This window comes from Mastigoproctus giganteus, chromosome 4 (assembly GCF_048544385.1).
Source record: "Mastigoproctus giganteus isolate SK-2022 chromosome 4, ASM4854438v1, whole genome shotgun sequence".
NCBI lineage: Eukaryota > Metazoa > Arthropoda > Arachnida > Uropygi > Thelyphonidae > Mastigoproctus > Mastigoproctus giganteus.
The window spans coordinates 91,361,373-91,381,436 of NC_143578.1; the positions used below are offsets into that span (position 1 = coordinate 91,361,373).

General features: G+C 35.8%; 1 protein-coding gene across 1 annotated transcript in view; it reads left to right on the forward strand.

The window, feature by feature from the left end:
- LOC150086905 (uncharacterized) overlaps positions 1-3,941 on the forward strand; it is a 152,366-nt gene extending 148,425 nt beyond the window's left edge. The window contains exon 15 of the mRNA XM_090372316.1: positions 3,835-3,941. Coding sequence (XP_090228442.1) covers positions 3,835-3,941 — 107 coding nt within the window. The remainder of the gene's footprint in view (positions 1-3,834) is intronic.
- The last annotated feature ends 16,123 nt before the right edge of the window (positions 3,942-20,064 follow it).

Here is a 20,064-nt window from a genome sequence, read left to right on the forward strand (position 1 = left end):
TACCCATAGACGGTAATCTTTTAAAAGCTGTGGCTAAATCATTTGCGCATTGAATGGATATTGAAGAATTTAAACGTTCAGATTGGTTTGGTTTGGTTTTTTTGGTTTTATTGGCGCATCAGCTACTAAGGCAAACGTTCAGATGGATGGCTCCAAAAATTAAGACTCATGGCTTTTCTTTCAAAAAGGTGTGGTGAAAATGCAGCCATGGACATTTACGCTACCAACAAATGGAAGGAAAATCATTTAAGAAAAACTACCGAAGAATGCTATTAAACAAAATTGTGCTATGTCTTGAAAGCAAAAATCAATGTGAAATCGACATCCTGCAGGCAACAGGTAATGTATTTATGTGTTTCAGCATGTGATAAAGTTTATGAGAAAATGATTACCAATTGCTTCAGACATGCTGTATTTTCCATCTTGAATGATGCAATATGTGAAGTTTCACATACTTCTTTCCTCTATTAATTGCAAAGAACAGTCCAATAATAGGGAAGAAATAGTTGAGCTTACAGGAAAACTTAAGCTTCAAAGATTATGCAGAAGTGGATGTAGATATTGAATGTTTCAGGATATGCATGAATGAAGAGGAACTCATTGCAGACATAATGGAATCTTCTGAAATTTGTATTGATGAAGATGAAGAACCTACTGTGATTGACAGAAAGTTTCAGTGAAAGATGCTCATCAAAGATTAGAACTTGTACATAGATTTATTTTTATTTTTTTTTTAAGCACAGCCTAACTGAAATAACTGCTATTGCACACCTTCATAATTCTGAAATTTGTAGTGAAATTTACAATTTAATTGTAACCTTACTGCACCCTACAATAATAATTTTCTTGTTTATTACTATAGTACATATTATAAATAAAATTATCCTATACTGTATTAGTAGTGTTACATTAAATTTTCAAGCTTTTACTTGTTTTGTTGCTGATTTTTATGAATGATCAATATAATATTCTTCCGATATAACAACCATTTTCCTCTTTCCTCTACGGGGTCGTTATATAGAGCTTGCACTGTATGTACAAGTTAGTGCATTGCATCAATAGTAAGTTCAACCAAAGTGGATTACATAACATTGTTTTATTTACATCTTATATTGTGAATGCCTTCACAATATAAAATGTAAATAAAAGTTTATCTGTTCATTATCTTCAAATAAAGAATGCTTCCTCAATAGAGAAGACTATTATTACTTATTCTCAGTGGATACCACCCAAGCCATTTCAGGGCTGTTTGGCCCTTCATTGGTGGGTGGGTAGGCACCCAGTGGTATAATGGCTAACAACCCAATCGTGAAATTAACTCCACAATATGAAAGATGCCAAATGGCGTACAGTAATTTAAAACTCAATAAAAAGTTTAGGGCTGAATAATTAAAACCAACCTACCAATGAAGGGACAAATAGCCCTGAAATGGCTTGGGTGGTATCCACTCAGAATAAGTAACAATACTCTTCTCTATTGGGGAATCATTACTTATTTGAAAGATAATGAACAGGCAACTCATTATGAAGACATTCACAATATGAGATGTAAATAAAACAATGCCAAGTAATAACTTTGGTTGAACTTACTATGTATAGACTATGTAATGCACTAACTTCTATGTCTAGTAAGTTTTCTGTAGTCTGAGGCTTTCAGCCCTAAATTTTTATTGAGTACTGCATATTATTTAATTTATGTATTTATTTAGATTATAACAAAAAACAAAAACAAAGAAACATATTTCAAACAATTGTACAAAGTCTTCTATTGTATAGAGCAGAAACCTGGACATTGAATAGGTGAGCGGAAAACAAATTGCTCTCCACAGAAATGGATTTTTGGAGATGCTCAGCAGGAACTTCTAGAAGAGACAGAAAATGGAATGAAGACATAAGGGAAAAAATGGAAGTGAAAAAGACTGTTATTGACACCATCAAAGAAAAGTGTCGAACGTGGTATGGACATGTAAAATGGATGCAAGAAAACAGATTTCCAAAGACTATCCTGGAAGAAGGAGAAGAGGAAGACCTAGGAGGACATGGATGGATGGAGTACGGGAGTGCATGACAGCCTGAGGCTTAACCGACCAAGACACCCTGAACCGCACTTTATGGTGGGAAAAAATTCCTAACAAGAAATAACTTGTAGGCTGAGGAAACCCATTTTAAATGGAAACACTTCTCTTGAAGAAGAAGATTTAGGTTATGAAAGTGTTAGACAATAAAGTTTGTGTAATAATGACAACTAATACTGTTAATGTTAACTCTCTAGATAACGCTGAAACACTACACCCATATCATATTTCATCACCAGTTTTAATTTTTTCACTAAAGATTTCTGTGTTTAACCCTTTGATAGGAGTGTCCCTGGACAAAGTATGCCAAAGCTGCTTTTTTCTAGTTTAAACAAAATCTATACAAGTGACATCAATGGCAATTTATGAATTTCTTCAGTCAATGAGTTGCCTGTTAATTATACTTGGAATGAGGAACACTTTCCCAATAGAGAACTATTGTTTTAAGTAACTATTGTTATTTATTCTCAGTGGAAACCACCCAGGCTGTTTCAGGGCTATTTGGCCCTTCATTGGTGGGTGGGTAGGTACCCAGTGGTATAACAGCTGACAACCCAGTTAAAATTAACTCCACAGTATGATTATACAGATCATTTGAAAATATTGTATTTTCAATTGATCTGTATCATCAATTGTTTTGCTATCGAAGAATTTTGGCCATAAAAAAAATTAAAAACAAGCATTTTTCTTAAGCTTATTCATGCATATTAATTACCTCATGTTGAAAAACATTAATTTACAATTAACAGAATTTAAAATTTCCAAAGTGCGCTACCATCACCTTTGATCCATGCATCTCTCATCGGAAGCACTGGCTTATTTCGCATGTTATTTATGTGTCTTGCTGATGGACCACTAACTATGGCATGCAGGATATTCAATTTTAGTTTCTTTCAAGTTTCACTCATTGACAATGAAGGTAATGTCCAAATGCAGGCATTTTTTAGCATGTGAAAAAACATATCTAACACATGGAAAAGGTGGTTTCGTTTTTAAAAAGTTTAAAATATACACTCTTATTATAAAAATATGGATTATTCAAAATTGTGTTCATAATAGATTGAAATAAAGTGTAGCATCAAAAAAGGGAACATCTTTAAATTTTTTCATGCAGATTTTAAGCTTATAAAATGGCATACCTGATCCAAAGGTGCATCTGTCATTTAGAAGGAAATTTGCATGCTGTCAAAAGGTTGAAGATCAGAACAAATTCAATTCTTTGTTATTTTTTTATTCTTGATTCACCATTTGTATGAACATATTAACTGAAAACATTCCTCATATTCAAGTTTCTGTTAAACTGTGTTTCTTTAGCTGAATTTAACTCTTTAGAATTTAACTAAAGAAATAGATACATATGTAAGACCGACAAAAATATTCAAACATTTTCTTCAGTTTATCATTGAAATCTTTCCTGCCTTTAGACTAGTCAGAAGTGCTAGGCATCAATTCTTTTCTATTATGGTTGATTTAATATCAGAATTATCACACTTGTAGATTAAAAAAAAAGAAACATTTATGACATGAAAAACACAAACCATTATTCATGTGAATATTGCTAATTCATAGTGAAACCTGCCAAAATAGAACATTCTGCATAGGTGATGACATGCCCAATTACCCTGTAGAAGATGCATGATAAAATGTTGCATTACTTTGTGGAAACTCACTTGTTCAGGTTTAAAGCATGTGCTCTTTGATATTAATGCTTAATATTTTAAACATATACTGTATTGTTATTTTCATTTTATCATTCTAGATATGAAAGCAAGTCCAGATAAAGCAGCAGATATTGAATTACTTTATGATCCTCAGCTAGACTGTTTTTATGATCCCAATACAGGAAAATATTATCAAATTATGTAGTAAAAGGTGTTATTTAAAAAGTATAATGTAATAAAGTGTGAGATTAAATGTGCAATAGGAGCTGAAGTGTATATAAATATCTGTTTTTCAATGTAAAGCAATTTAATTTTTTTTCTTGTTTCATGATCTGTATTCATAAATTGTTTTTATATTAGTTTTTGCATTAATAAAAGATCTAGTATTTACAAAATTATTTTTTTAACAGATATATACATTTTATGATGTAATATTTGTATAATATATATTTATTAAAAACTGCTGACAGTTTTAATATCATTTTATAATGGTTTTCCACTAACCTCTATGGCTGAGTGAACACAATCTTCAGATGTCTTAGCTGTCTTTACTGAATGCTTTTAAGTGGTCCATTGTGTTTGATTGGATTTCTTGAATTGACACAAATCATTTTCCTTTTGTGTCCTGTTTTAATTTTGGGAATAGCCAAGAGTTGCACAGTGTCAAACCAAATGAATAATGTGGGTATTGCATGATGGAAATGTTTTTGCCAGTCAAAAATTGCTGGAGGGTGAGTGAAATATCACATGGCACATTGTCTTGGTGAAGGAGCCAACTATTATGCCATTTATTAACTTACTGTCTTCTGCCAAATCACTCCGTCCAAACCTTCAAAAAAAAAAAAAAAAAGGTTGCTTTTTTTGTACAGTTTTCCTTTTTTTTTTTTTTTTTTTTCAGCAGTTAATTCAACATTCCACCAAAAGGCTGGCTGATATATACACAAACAGCAAAATACTGTTAAATCATCCAGTTAGTATTAGTATTAAAATTGTTAAATGAAGGTATCAGGTAGTAACAATTGTAATAATGTAAAATAATGCAGGGATGCAAGTTTATACAGCATTAGCAAAAAAAAAAGGGGAAAAAAATGCCCTCTGACAATATGTCTAATCCTTCCTTAAATTTATCTAAGCTACTCGCTTCCACAATGCTAGATGGTAGTTTTCTCCAACAATGTACATCTATCTTGCAACCATCCTTCAATTTAAATTTGTTTCCTTATGTGGGCTGGCCAAGAAACAGTGTGAATGCCATCAGAATTCAAAATTTACTCAAATCCATTTAAAGCCTGAAATACTTTCATAGTTACTTACTACCATGCATGGACTGAAGGTTGAAAAGATAAAAGAAAATACTTGTTGACATTAGACTTGAACTTCTGTAGGTTGTAATTTTCAGGAAATACATGAAGGAAGGTTGTTACAGAAGTTGAATGAAAACTGAGGAAGAAGAAAAGCTGGTTCTGCGAGTTTGAAGTTGGACAGTAAAAGAATGTTGTTCAAATTGCTTTGGGAGAGAGAGAATGAATTAAAGAAGCCAATTCAGAAGAACAGTCCCCATGGAAGTATCTATAGAAAAGGCATGCAGTAGAAACAGAATGCGTATGAGAGAGACTGTTAGAGATGAGTTATTAATTAACTGCCCTCTTTTGAATGGAATCTTGGAGCCTCTGAGTTTTAGAAGTCATCACTCCAGATGTGGGAACAGTATTGCATGGTATGGCAGATTTACAATTTGTACAGAGTGAACAGCTGTATGGAGGAAAAATAATGCTGATCGCAAAAGAGAAAACCCCAGTTTTTTTAAATGCAGAGGAAGCATTATTTGTAATGTGCTCATACCAAGAGAGATTAGAAGCCAGGGTAATCCCCAATTGAGATATGATCTTGCCCTAGAAATCAAAGTGTTGTCGAAGATAAGAATAGGAGCAGAAGAATCTTTTTTGCAAAATATAAGACAGGGCTGAATTTTAGGAGGATTGAAATCAACTAAGTTATCTTTACCCCACTGCAGAATTACTTGGAGATCAGCATTTAAGGAATTGGTATGGATATTCGAGAAGTTGAAGCTGTTTATGCCCCAGACTGGAAGGTAAAATGCAATGTGCTGTCATCGGCAAAACTGTGGAGAGGGTTCCCAGTCAATGGAAGAAGGTCATTAATATACAAGAGGTAAAGAGTGGGAGAAAACTGAACCTTGGGAAACACCAGCATTAGCAGAGAAGTTAGAAGACAGAGCCATCACCCACAGTGAGCACTCAGAGAGGGAAAACTGGATACCCAATTACAAAAAACAGTTGGCAAACCATAAGATGGAATCTTAGAAGACTTTTATGCAAAACACAATGAAAAGCCTTTGAAATTTCAAGAACAATGGCTTGAGTTTCACCAAATTTTTCCATTCATGTTATCCATGGATGGATAACATTCTTCACTTGAACAGCCTTAACACATTTATTGGAAAGCCAAGATTTAGGGATGAAATCCTTTATTCAACACTCCAGTTTAAAATCTCATCCTTTATCTAAATCTTGGCTTGGTTTTGGTTTTTATAGTCTCCCATGCACCATAAAAACCAAGCCAAGATTTAGATAAAGGAAGAGATTTTAAACTGGAGTGTTGAATAAAGGATTTCATCCCTACAAGAATAATTTCACTGACACGACCTGAGCAAACATTGACATTATTATTAGCTATATGGTGCAAGGAAACCTGAGGCTTGTGCTGCACCAGACAAAAAAAAAAATTCCCGAGTTACCCTGAGAGAGAAAGAGTGTCAAAGTAGAAGGGAATCGCCAAGAAAGTGAACATTGATGATATCCAGCTCAGGGCCCTGGGTGTGCCAAGCCCATACTTATCAGATGTGAGCATATCAGAAGATTTGAAACATTAATCTAACCAAGGGAAAGAAGAAAAGAAATCTTGCAGAATTCTGCATTCTTGTAATGCCAAACAATACTAGGCTGAGAGTGGCCATGAGAGAAAGGCTCCGTCAGAGAAGAGAATTTCACCAAGTCGTGATCTCAGGTGCCGGGAGGACCACTCACCTTGACCGTGTATATACAAGGGTTGTTTGTATGAAAAATATCAAGCATGTTGGCTGCTTCGTTAGGATTTTCTGGTAGGTAAATGAACAGTCTGTGCTAGGTCATTAGTAATTGCAAAAGCCTCGGCAACTCAACCAGCTGGGTCCATGTGATTAGAAAATGGAAACCACCTGGAGATGTTAACATTAAAATTACCAAGAAAAATTACCGCACTGTTAGCAAAGTTGGACTGGAGAAAAAAGTCAACTTTCAAAGAGAGGAAGTCAAACAGTTCCGAGTGTTAAGTGGAGTAGGGAGAACGATAGAAGCAATAGATGAATTTGACAGAACGTATTAGAGAGATTTTAAGCCAGAGAAGATCAAAAAGAGGATATTCCAAATGACTAAGTCTGTGACAGGAAATATAAGAACAGACATATTCATAAATACCACCTTTGAAGTGAAAGGAATCATACAGAAAATAATTCGGACAACTGAGAGGAGTAATGGTTGAATCAACCGATAAAATGGGATTCTGTCAGAAAGAGTACATGGGGTTTGGCAGACTGTAAGTGGAAATAGAAATCATTGAGATTAGAACTGAGACCACATATATTTGTGAAATGAACTAGGAAGTGTTTGAGAGGTTTGGATCTTTTCGCATATAAGTTTGTTCTATTCGTTTGACAATTCACATTGTATTCGGCAGTAAGAAAAGGTGGGGAGGGCATGCCTTATGAAGTAATGAAATTTTTGAATATGGCATACACATGACAAGAAAATACCCGGCTCCTTGACATAACGTGGCCTCAACAATGCCATCACATAAACACACACTACTCGGACTTCCTCCAGTAACTATCTGCCAGAGTAGAGGCAACAAGATTATACACTATCTGATTTGGAAACCTCCTTGAGAGTTACCAATAAGTTTGGTCTGATGGCCTAAATAGTCCATCAGACCAAAATAATGTCTGCAGACTGGCCTGCAAACACTATTTTAGAGCTCTACCCTCAAAATGTAAGGAAGATTGGATATCGTCATGATGTTCCATCATAATCTCAAAAGACATCAATTGTACTGCATGATGAAAGGGATTGGGGGGGGGGGGGTTGCTAAAGCCTTGCTCTGGAAACTAAACATAGGTTCCACCACTTCGAGCCTCCAATAAGCAAAGTGATGGTATTGCATCAGTTGATGAGAGTCATCTACCACCTGATATTGCCTGGTAACACAGAGGGGGAAGAACTCCTCTGTGTGATGTGGGGTACCACACCTTGACTCCTGCTTAGGTTGGTTTGTACCTGGATGGTCACTTCCAGTATGTTAGGTGCTGTACCCAGGGTTACTAACAGTTCCACCATCGTGAAGGTGCAAGCAGAGGATTTGTCTGTCACAGACTGACCGGATTTTGTTGAAATTAAGTCCACTTGACTTGAGTGTCACCTGAATATCAGTTCCATCAGCATTTCAGACTCCAAGGTAGCAAGTTCAGCTTGGCACACCCAAGAGAATATCTATGACAGCCTCAAGGACCAACTTCAATCAAGCCTCCTTGCAGGTGTTTAGTTTCCAGTCACTATGTTTAAATAAAGTCATTGTTGGTAAGAGTACCATTTTGTGACCCTGAGTAATCTTGTTGCTCTCCTCAACACCCATTCCAAATAGATCCACATTCTTCTTAAAATGAGGCTTCCGGACCTGTATGGTGTAGAGTCCTGCATGGGTCCACCATCCACATTTAACCCACATTGTTTGTAGGCACAAACTGCAAAAAAAAAAAAAAAAAAAAAAAAAAAAATTTTAAAGAAATAACATATTAAGAAAATTTGTATTAAATTTTATACACATCAGTAATCATGCAGTAGTTACCTTTAAATTAAAATCAAATCAATAATAGTAATATTTAATTTTTTTTAATTCTCATATACTTAGATAGTATGAATCAGAGCTGTGATACTCAATATGTTCTACCTTGATAATAATATTAGTAAAATAATAAGAGGAGTTTACCTCAATATAATACGTAGAACACTTCGTACGATACCCTCAAGAAATTAAAACGGAAAAAACGAAAAAATCAACAACTTACGGGTACATTAGAGTAAATTATAAATAATTAAATAATCAATTTAACACAATTCAAATCAATTTAAAACAATTAAAAATCAAATTAACGTAATTAAAAGAATCCAACAAAAATATTCAAAAAATCGTTTTGAATATTTTCATTAGATTCTTTTAATTACGTTAATTTGATTTTTAATTGATTTGAATTGTGTTAAATTGATTATTTATAATTTACTCTAATGTACCGGTAAGTTGTCGGTTTTTTCTGTTTTAATTTCTGGAGGGTATCATACAGAAGTGTTCTACGTATTATATTGAGGTAAACTCCTCTTATTATTTTACTAATAATTCTCATATACATAAAAAAAAAAAATTAAATTGAAAAAAATAAGCATTTTCTTAATATAATTCATTTGCAAAAGTTTTTTGTTGAGTTTCTCTGCGGAGCCTCCTTGTATGGACATATTTTATTATTGAAAACATATGTGCAATTTGTGTCATTTTTCATACAATGTGCATAACAATGGACAATTTTGCAATAGATGGTTACTGTTAAACACACACACAGGTCTGTACCTAGTAATGGCTCTTGCCATCTTGCACAAATGAGCATTTATTCTATAAATGTAGAGTTTCTATTTATCCTTAAAGAAAAAAAAAAAAGGTATATAGCCTGATTAGGTCTAATCAGCATAAGGCTGACCCTTAGGCCAATTTTAATCAGTTTACACCTAATCAGGATTAGAAATGCAGATGAAGAAAACTCTTTTGCTTGCTTTAATGTTGGAAAAGATGCAGAGAATTAAATCCCTCTGTTCTGCAATAGAGGTGAAGAATGTAGTTGACAAAGACTAAACGAAACTGTACACCTTAAAATGTTACCTGCCATATCTGCCTGGGATGATACTGTATAATTTTTGCAGATTGCTGAATTAGTCAAACCAAAATGGGACTGGATCTACTTAGAGAGTTTTTAAATTCTGTACAGTAGCACCAACTGGTGATATTACCATCAGAAAAGTCTAAACAGTATGTATTCAAGGAAATAATCATAGAAGCAACTAGGCTTTTCGTGGCAACTAAGAAATACTGTTCAAAGCCTACACCTAAATGAATGTCAGATGAACTAATAAGACTTGTGGCAGAGAAGAAAAATGCATGGGATGCATATAAATTATCAGGTGATGCAAAAGCATATGGTAAATAAAAACTAGTCTGTCATCAAGGAGGTTAAGCAAGCTAAGGCAGATTATGAGAAATCTATGTCAAAGGATGAAAAGAAAAACAGCAAAGACTTCTTTACTTATGTAAACACAAGAAGGAAGAGGATGAATCACATTGGCCTACTTGATATTGATGGATCAACTGTTGATGATGTTGCTCAGGTTGCTGACAATCTGAATGAGTATTTTGCATCTACATCCACGCATGACAAGTTATTAAGGGAGGAGAATTCCAGAAGTTTTTATCACACTCAAACAGGGAGCTAAATGATTTTGTAATAACTGAGAGGAAAGTGCAAGAGAAATTGTTAAAAGTGTTAAGTTAAACATAAGAAAGGTACCTAGGGTGGATGGGATCTATCCAATTATGTTATGCAAAGGAGGTAAACTCTTAGTCATAATTATAAGAACATCTTTGGATTTAGGGGGAGTTCCCGCAGAGTGAAGATGTGAACCGGGGATACAAATGTATCCTTGGTTCACAAAGTGGGAGGATAAGAGGGTGACACAAGTAATTGCAGACTTGGCTTAACTTCTGTTCCAGGGAAAATAATGGAGTCACGGTTTAAAGAAGTAAAGCAGGAATGTCTAGATGGTAGTGCAGTTATACTTTGGTCACAGCATGGGTTTGTTAAGGGGAAATCTTATCTGACCAATTTGATTGAATGCTATGACGCAGTCACAAAGGAACTGGATGGAAAAAATTTTGATATCATAACTTGGATTTCAGGAAAGCTTTTGATACTGTTGCACATAAAAGACTGTACAAATTAGGGCGTGTGGCATTAAGGGCAAGTTGCGATATTGATGAAGGCATATCAGGCTCAATGTTGAAGTTTGCAAATGATACAAAGGTTGGCAGGGTGGTTAATGACAGTATGCTTCTGCACCAAGATCTATAAAAAGTAGCCAGATGGGTTGAGAAACGGCAGCAGAACTGAAGCCAAGAAAGGCTTCAGTTCTGCAAATTGCAGCGTCTGGAGACTAGGCACCTGCAAGGTTATCTGATTGAGGTGTTTAATGGATTGATGGTATTCTTCCTCTTGCTCAGACTACACATGTGAGGGGGTTATAAATTCAAATTGAGGAAGGATGGTTGCAGAATAGGTGTGCAATAGCAGATGGAACAAACTTCATCTGCTCTTGTGGAAGTGGATAGCTTGAATAAATTCAAGGAAGAAGTAGACATACTATTGGAGGGGATGGATAGGTGAAATGGGAAGTTTTATTTTGGCTGACTGTGTATAATCTTGCATCATTTGCCACTATTTAACACCTGCCATATCTACTTGGGATTATACTGTATAATTCTGCAGATTGCTTAATCAGCTAAAACCACAATGGGACTGGATCTACCCAAATTCCTCCCCCCCCCCATTTTACAGCTTCAATTTCAAAATCTGCATTTTTTTTTTTTCTTAATTATATTCTGTATTATTTTTTTCTAAATCCTTTGATTTTGTGCAACTTGGCCTAAGTTTCCCATGTGCCATAAAAAATCAAATCCAATCAAATCTTTATAACTATATTTATATCCTCATTATCTCAAAGGGGTCTGAAAATGTATATACACTTTGTAACAATAATTTTAATATAGAGTAAAAAAATTAAAATGCAGACAGTTTTGTATATGTGACCATAAGCTACTTAAATTATATTGTACTTCTAGCAATGAATGTGATCCTAAAAAGTTAGTTTTATTTCAGTTTTAGCATCAATTCAATTTCTAATTCTGTAGCACTGGTTTTATATGATGGCAGTAATGCTGATGTTTAATAATAACATTATAATAAGAGATAATGTGAATGTCTTTTTTTTTTCTTTTCTTTAACTCCATGTGTGACAATGAGATATTGAGATGGGGGGGGGAGTTAAAAATAATAGTTTAAATCTAGAAAACTAATCATACCTTTTAGAAGAATGTATACAACTTATCAGTAGTAGAGTGGTGTTAGGTGTAATTCAATTTATGTAATAAAACTGCAGTGCATTCTTTAAAAAAAAAATAATAATAATAAAAACAGTTACTTCATGACTTGGTATATTAATTTTTGTTGTTTTTTTGTATTAAATTATTTATGTTCAAAAGCTGGAACCACACCCAGCCCGTGAACTACAAAACTACTCAAGACTTGAACCACATTGTGGGCGACTCATAGGTAGCCAAACTATTATCGTAAACAATGGAATAATCGCCTCCTTTCCTTGCCAGCATAATTACTATATATATCATTGATAGACCCTCCCCACCAGTAGCCTGTCTGCATTGCTCAGAGAACTTCATGTTGGGCTGTACAATTATCCATAGGTCAGTTTTATTCACCACGTTGAGTGCGATAACATCCAATTGGTATGTTATTCTGAGGTTACTACTACCCATATCCAGTACTTTGCATTTATGAATGTTAAATTCCTGTCTTTAACCCCCCCATCCATGCCAACCTTTATATCATATGCATACTTAGACATTAAGCTTGACATGTCTTCATCAGTAAATATTGTAAAGGGTAAGGGGCCCAGCACTGAATTCTGAGGAACTCCACTAAGAAGAGCTATGCCCATTAATTACCACTGTCTCTATTCTGCCAATCAACCATCTCTTTATCCAGAACAGTAACTTGCCCCTAATAGTACACTGCTCCAATTTGTACAGTAATCTTTCATGTGAAAGTGTCAAAAGCGTTACTGAGTATATGATGTCAAAATTATTTATTGCATCCAGTTCCTTTGTTACTGTGTCATAGCATCCAATCAAACAAGATTACCCCTTAACAAATCCATTCTGCGGCTGCAATATGACTGCATTCTTGCCAAGATGATACCAAATTAATGACCCCCATATTTTCCCTGGAACAAGTCAACCTTACAGATCTGTAATTATTCACTCTGCCATTTTATTTCTCTTTGTGAAAAGGAGAGACATCTTCAACATGTAGAGACCTTCCCTGAATTTAAGGATTCTATCATAATTATGGCTAAGGGTTTGCTTTTTTTTTTTCTGCTTCTTTTAATATAATTGGGTAGATTCTGTCAGTCCAATGTGTCTTATTTATTTTTAGCTTCAACAATTTTTTTTCAGATAACACAAAATCATTTAGTTCCCAGTTATAACTTGGTATACTTGTGGTATCCCATTCCTAATAACTTTTTCATGTGTGAATGTAGATGCAAAATATTTATTCAGTTTGTCAGCAACCTGAACAGGATCATCAGTAGTTGTAGTCTTCATATCTAGTGGACTCATGTGGTCGTCCCTTTCCTTCTGGTATTATCATAAGCTAAGAATTCTTTGTTATGCTTTTTGATATTCTTAACCAGACTTCTAATCTACCTTAGCTTGCCTCCTCCTTAGTCACATGATTGCAGACTAGCATTAGCATTAGCATTAGCAGAGGCATATGATGCAAGAAAGCAAGCTTATTCAGCATCAGCCAAAAAAAAAAAAAAAAAAAAAAAAAAAAACACCCACTCCCATTTCACCCCTCCGTTCGTTCGAAATACCTGTCCAGTTGAGCTTTAAATTTGTTTAGGCTATCAACTTCAACAACAAGTGATGGAAGTCGGTTCCACCAACCAACCACCCGCTGGCCAAAGGCAAATTTCCGCACATCTATCCGACATCCGTCCTTCCTCAATTTGAATTTATGCCCTCTGAGGTGATTATTCTGAGAAAGATGAAGAATCCCATTGGCATTGAGCATGCTCAAACCATTCAAAGCCTTATACACCTCTATCAGATCACCTCGCCGGTGCCTAGTCTCCAGACTCTGTAATTTGCAAAACTTAAGCCTTTCTTCGTAAGAGCAACCCTTTGTTCCATTTACTAATCTTGTTGCCCTTCTCTGTACCCGTTCCAGCAGCTCTACATCCTTCTTGAAATGAGGCCTCCAGACCTGTATACAGTACTCAAGATGTGGCCTTACCATTGCCTTATACAAGGGAATAATCACCTCCTTATCCCTGCTAGAAAAATTCCTGTATATCATTGACAAGACACCATGCGCTACTCTTGCAGCTCGTCTGCACTGCTCAGAGAACTTCATATCTGCCTGCACAATTACCCCCAGGTCCTTTTCATTCTCCACCACTGTCAGTGTAGTACCGCAGAGTTGATACGTTGCTCTGGGGTTACTGTTTCCCATATGCAGCACTTTACATTTGTCGATGTTAAACCTCATTTGCCACCTCTCAGCCCATCTGTTCAACCTTTCCAGATCCTGTTGCAGCAGCATAGCGTCAGTATTGTCCTTAACGACCCTGCCAACCTTTGTATCATCTGCAAACTTGGACATTAAACTTGATATCCCATCATCAATATCATTCATAAACACCGAAAACAACAACGGACCCAACACTGAACCTTGAGGAACTCCACTAATAACATTAGTCCACGTTGAGCAGTGTCCATTGATTACCACTCTCTGTCTTCTGCCACTCAACCATCCCCTTATCCATAGCAGCAATTTGCCTCCAATGCCACACTGCTCCAATTTGTGCAGCAGTCTTCCATGTGCAACAGTATCAAAAGCCTTTCTAAGATCCAAATATATAATATCAAAGTTATTCCCTGCATCCAGTTCTTTTGTGACTACATCATAGTATCCAATCAAATTGGTCAGGCAAGACCTGCCCTTAACAAAACCATGCTGCGTCTGAGCTATAACTGAATTCTTGTCTAGATGATCCTGCAGTGCTTCTTTAACCAGTGCATCCATTAATTTACCTGGAACAGAAGTTAAACTAACAGGTCTATAATTACTTGTGTCAGCCTTTGATCCTCCTTTGTGAATTGGGGTTACATTTGCACATCTCCAGTCTATGGGCACCTCCCCTGAGTCCAAAGAAGCTCTCATAATTATGGCTAGGGGTTTGCATACTTCCTTTGCTGCCTCCTTTAATATAACTGGATAGATCCCATCCACCCCAGGTGCCTTTTTTATGTTTATCCTCAACAATCTCTCCTCCACTTTCCTCTCAGTTATTACAAAATCATCCAGCTCACTGCCAATGTTTACTTTACCTACATCATTCTCCTTCCTGAATAACTCCTCATGCGTGAATGTAGATGCAAAATACTCGTTTAGATTGTTAGCCACCTGAGCAGGATCCTCAACTGTTGAACCATCAATATCCAGTGGACCAATCTGATTCATCCCTTTCCTTTTCGAGTTCAAGTATGTAAAAAACTCTTTTCTGTTTTTCTTTGCATCCTTTGCCAAGGATTTTTCATAGTCTGCCTTTGCCTGCCTAATCTCCTTTGTGACTTGGTTACAGACCAACTTATATCTATCATAGGCTTCCATGTCACCCATTAATTTGTATGTATCCCATGCATTTTTCTTCTCTGCCACATGTCTCATTAGCTCATCTGACAACCATTTAGGCCTAAACCTTGAACAATATTTCTTAGTTGGTATGTAAAGCCTGGTAGCCTCCAAGATTAGTTCCTTGAATGCTTCCCATTTTGAGTTTGCTGTTGGTAACATCATCAGTTGGTCCCACTGTATAGAATTTAAATACTGTCTCAGACCATCATAGTCGCCTTTACGAAAACAAAAACCCTTCCCTTTACCTCTGATGGTAGTTACCTCCTTGAGTAAATCCCACTTCAACACACTGTGATCACTGCCACCTAGTGGTTCATTTATCTGCAGGTTCTTAATGCATGAAGAATCACTACTGATAATCAGATCAAGAGTATTGCTCCCTCTTGTTGCCTCACGAACATGCTGATGTAGAAAACAATCATCCAATAAATCCACAAAAGCCTTGCTAGTGTGCGAGTGACCAACCCACAAATTCCAGTCAATATCTGGGAAATTAAAGTCCCCCATTATAAGACTCTCAGATTTACTGGCCCACTCTATTTCCCTGTACAATATCTTATTATACTCATCAGAGTCATTAGGCCTATAGCACACTCCTACTCTCAATTTTGATTTCCCTATGCTTATGTCGCACCAAACTGACTCGACACTGCCCTGTCCATCGATGTCGACTGGCTTCACTTCCTTGGACTTTATGTGTTTCTTAATTAATAGCATAACCCCTCCTCCCCTCCTGTCCTGTCTATCCTTTCTATACACATTGTATTCCCCAAATTCCAGTTCCGCATTACTTATATCTGTGTGACACCACGTCTCTGATATCCCAACAATATCTGCCTTTGATGTTTTGAGCAATACCTCAAATTCATCAAATTTATTTACCAAACTCCTAGCATTGGTGTACACGCAGGTATACATGCACCTGTTTCTATTCTTAGCTACCCTAACACAACCCATGTGTTTACTTGTACCGCAATGACTACCAGCAGTCTCTGAAATATCCTGCATCTTGTTTTTCAGACTTCTGCTCATTTCAATAGAAGCAGTGCAAGAATCACTTCCACCTCTGCCAGTGGCTACTGTTAATCTATTAGTCCTTGTATCCCCCCCAACTAGCAGTTTTCCGACCCACCTAACACTGCCTCGACAGCATCAGCAAAAATTCTTGCACCCTTTCTATTTAAGTGTATCCCATCCCTGTAGAAGCAATCTCTCCTGTTAACAAGTAAAAATTTATACTTAGTGTAGTTTTCTGTGCCTATTAAAATTTTTCTTCATTGTTAGTAGCTCATTGGATCATCTGACTTCCATTTTGATCTAAACCTTTGAACAATATCTCGTAGTTGGTATAAAAGGCCTAGTATTCTCTGATTATTTTCTTGAATGCTTTTCAGTTAGAATTTACTATTGTTAACATCAATTTGTCCATTGAAAAGAATTTAAAAACTCTCTAGGTCCACTGTAGTGAAAGTAGTAGGCTTTTGCTGCATCTACCAGGAAAAATAAAAATATTTTCCAAATATCCATCACTAAATGTGACCATCCATTTTCACTCTTAACTTTACCAAACTTTCCATCATTGTTCTTTGAACTCTCACTGGAAGCTCTTATTTTTTTTTAGATAGCCTTCACACCTGAATATAATATTTAAAATGCAGTCTTACCATCATCTTTTACCCACATACCAAGCCATTATAAATGATCAATAGGACCCATTTGCCATCCTGCCACCTGTTTACACTGCATGGTAAATTTCATATTTTATTGTATCATAATGCCCAAGTTTTTTTCTTACCGAATCACTTTTAATTTCTTTCTGCCAAGTGTGTAACTCCTGGATTTCTGTTCATTGGATGCAAAGCCTTACATTTAGTTAAACTTCGATTGCCAGTTTTTGGCCCATATCTGCAGCTGAGTCAAGTAATTTTGAAGAAAAACTTAGCTTAAGGCCTGGCTATCATTAATGACCTTGTTCTGGTCATTAAATTACCCTTCCTGCCTTCAAATCATCAACAAACTTTCATAGCTTCCCCTTTCGCTTTCATTGAGGGAGATCAGAAAGAGGAGAGGTCCCAGCACTAATCCATGAAAGACTCCATTTAGTACACTGGTCCACCTTCTTCCTGAAGAATGTGTAGTTATGACTACTGCTTCCTCATTAGACAGCCTCTGATCCAACAAGCTTAGCAATAATCCCAATTTTCTTTAGTTTATATAATAGTCTTTCGTGCAGAACTACATCAAATGCTTTTAGATGAAAAGCCAATAACAGCCTTGGTTAAATTAGCTGCAGTCCTAAAAATGGTCTTTTTGTTCCTGTCATGTTATTGGCACTGCAATTAGCATACTTATAATTTTTACATTCAGCCATCCTTTACGTGTCACTGCACAATGTATACAAGGATATCTTCACTTCCTATTTTGCAATCAATGCAGATTGTGAGCTTTCTGGAGCATAGAAGAAATTGTGCTGTTCAATAAAATACTTGCCACAAACATAACAGAAACCATAAGGTTTATTAACACACATTTCAATTCTATTTTATTCACACATCATGAATTTCAGAAACAACTGACTTTAAGTTATATATTAAATGCAAATCATTAATTTCACACAGAATCTACATATAGCACTAACAGGAATTTTCTAGTATTCAGAAAAATGAAATTTTCAAATGCAATTGTAATTTATTTCCTGCTGTCACATAATTATACAGTTTTTAATATAAAATAATGAAATTTTTAAAAAAATCTGACATAAAGAAGAAAGAGTGATCAGGAAGAAAGGCAGAGAGAGAGAGAGAGAAAAAGAAGAAAGAGTGGGATAGGAAAGGAGAGAGAGAGAGAGGATACCAGAATGACTCAATTACAGTTATTAACAACTGTGCTCACCTAGCATCTGAAAATTTAGACATCAATACCATCACCAAATAATGGCCTCCATAGCCTAGTGGTCAGGAGCGGGAGTGCAATAGCACACGCTCTTTGAGTAGACCGGGGTTCAAGCCCCTGACCGCTGAATACGGTCGATTTGCCAACCCACACTGGACCAGCATGGCAGATTATAGTACATTTCCCTCAGCATGAATTGTTGAGGAGGCTTCCATCCTGCAGGGGGTTGATAATGGCTGCACTTTACCTTTTTTTTTTTTACCATCACCAAATATTAAAACTAGTAAGGGACCCTTCACAAAACTTAATCATAGTGTGGCTAGTTTACACATTGTTCATCCCTACATATCCTTCTGAATGAACATTTTGTTTGCTCACATAACTATCTAATAAAAATAGCTTTGCCAGAAAAACCACATTGCATTTAAAATGTATGGCTCATTCTCAAGAATATTGCAAATCTTTATGCAAAACACTAAATGTGTGTGTTTCATGATTTAAGTTACCATAGTTGCAAGTTACCATATTAGAGCTGGAAAAGGAATTAGAAAATGTGAATTGGAATATCATCGGTTTGGCTGAAACAAGAAGAAGAAATGAATCACTTATAAGTTTATCAAGTGGAAATCTGCTGTACACCAATGGAAACAGTGAAAGGAGTGAAGGTGGAGTTGGGTTTCTGGTCCATAAAGATTTTAAAAACAACATTTTGGAATTCAAAAGTACATCACCAAGGGTGTCAAGACTAATACTCAAGATTTCTAAGAGGTACAAGCTAAAGACTATAATGATTTATGCACCAACATCGAGCCATGATGATGAAGAGGTTGAAGAAATGTACACTGAAATTGAGAGTCTTCTAGATGAGCAGAAAATCCACTACACTATTATTATGGGGGACTTCAATACTAAGGTTGGAAAAAGGCAAAACAGTGCAGAAAGAGGAACTATAGGAAATTTTGGAATTGGTGAAAGAAATAAAAGAGGTGAAAGACTTGTGGAATTTGCAGAATCTCAAGGAATGTCAGTAATGAACACTTTTTTCAAGAAAAGGGTGAACAGAAAGTGGACATGGAAGAGTCCAAATGGATTAACAACTAATGAAATCGACTTCATCCTCACTAACAGAAGATATATTGTGAATTATGTTACCATCCTGAATAAGGTAAATGTTGGAAGTGATCACAGAATGGTAAGATGTACACTTGATATAGATGTAGGAAAGGAAAGAAAAAACTGACTCGAGTAAATAATACAAAGGTCTTTGAAATAACAGAGGAGGAGAAAAAGCAGTATGTACTGGAACTTAAGAACAAGATTGAGCTTCTGCAGACTGCTCAGGATCAAGATATCGACGAGGAATATTACAACTTTTTGAAAGTGATAAAGCCCAAGAAACCTATAGGGAAACAGAAATCCAAAGAAGAAAAAATTAGTCAAGAAACACTTGTCATGATGAACCAAAGACGACAAATGAAGAGCAAGAAAAACACTGACAGGGAGAAAATTGAGTATACTGAGTTATGCAAAGCCATTAGAAAGAGACTCAGAGAGGACATAAGAAGATTTAACACAAGAAAAGTAGAACAAGCATTAAGGGAAAACAAAGGATTGAAATCAGCAGTCATGAGCAGTAATACAGAAAGACAAATGATACTGAAACTGAAGAATAGCGATGGTGTACTTATAAACAGCACAGAAGGCATGATTCAAATAGCAGAAGACTACTATAGAGAATTATACAAGGAGCGAGGGAATGATACCAGCAGTGCGGAAGATGGATTGCAAA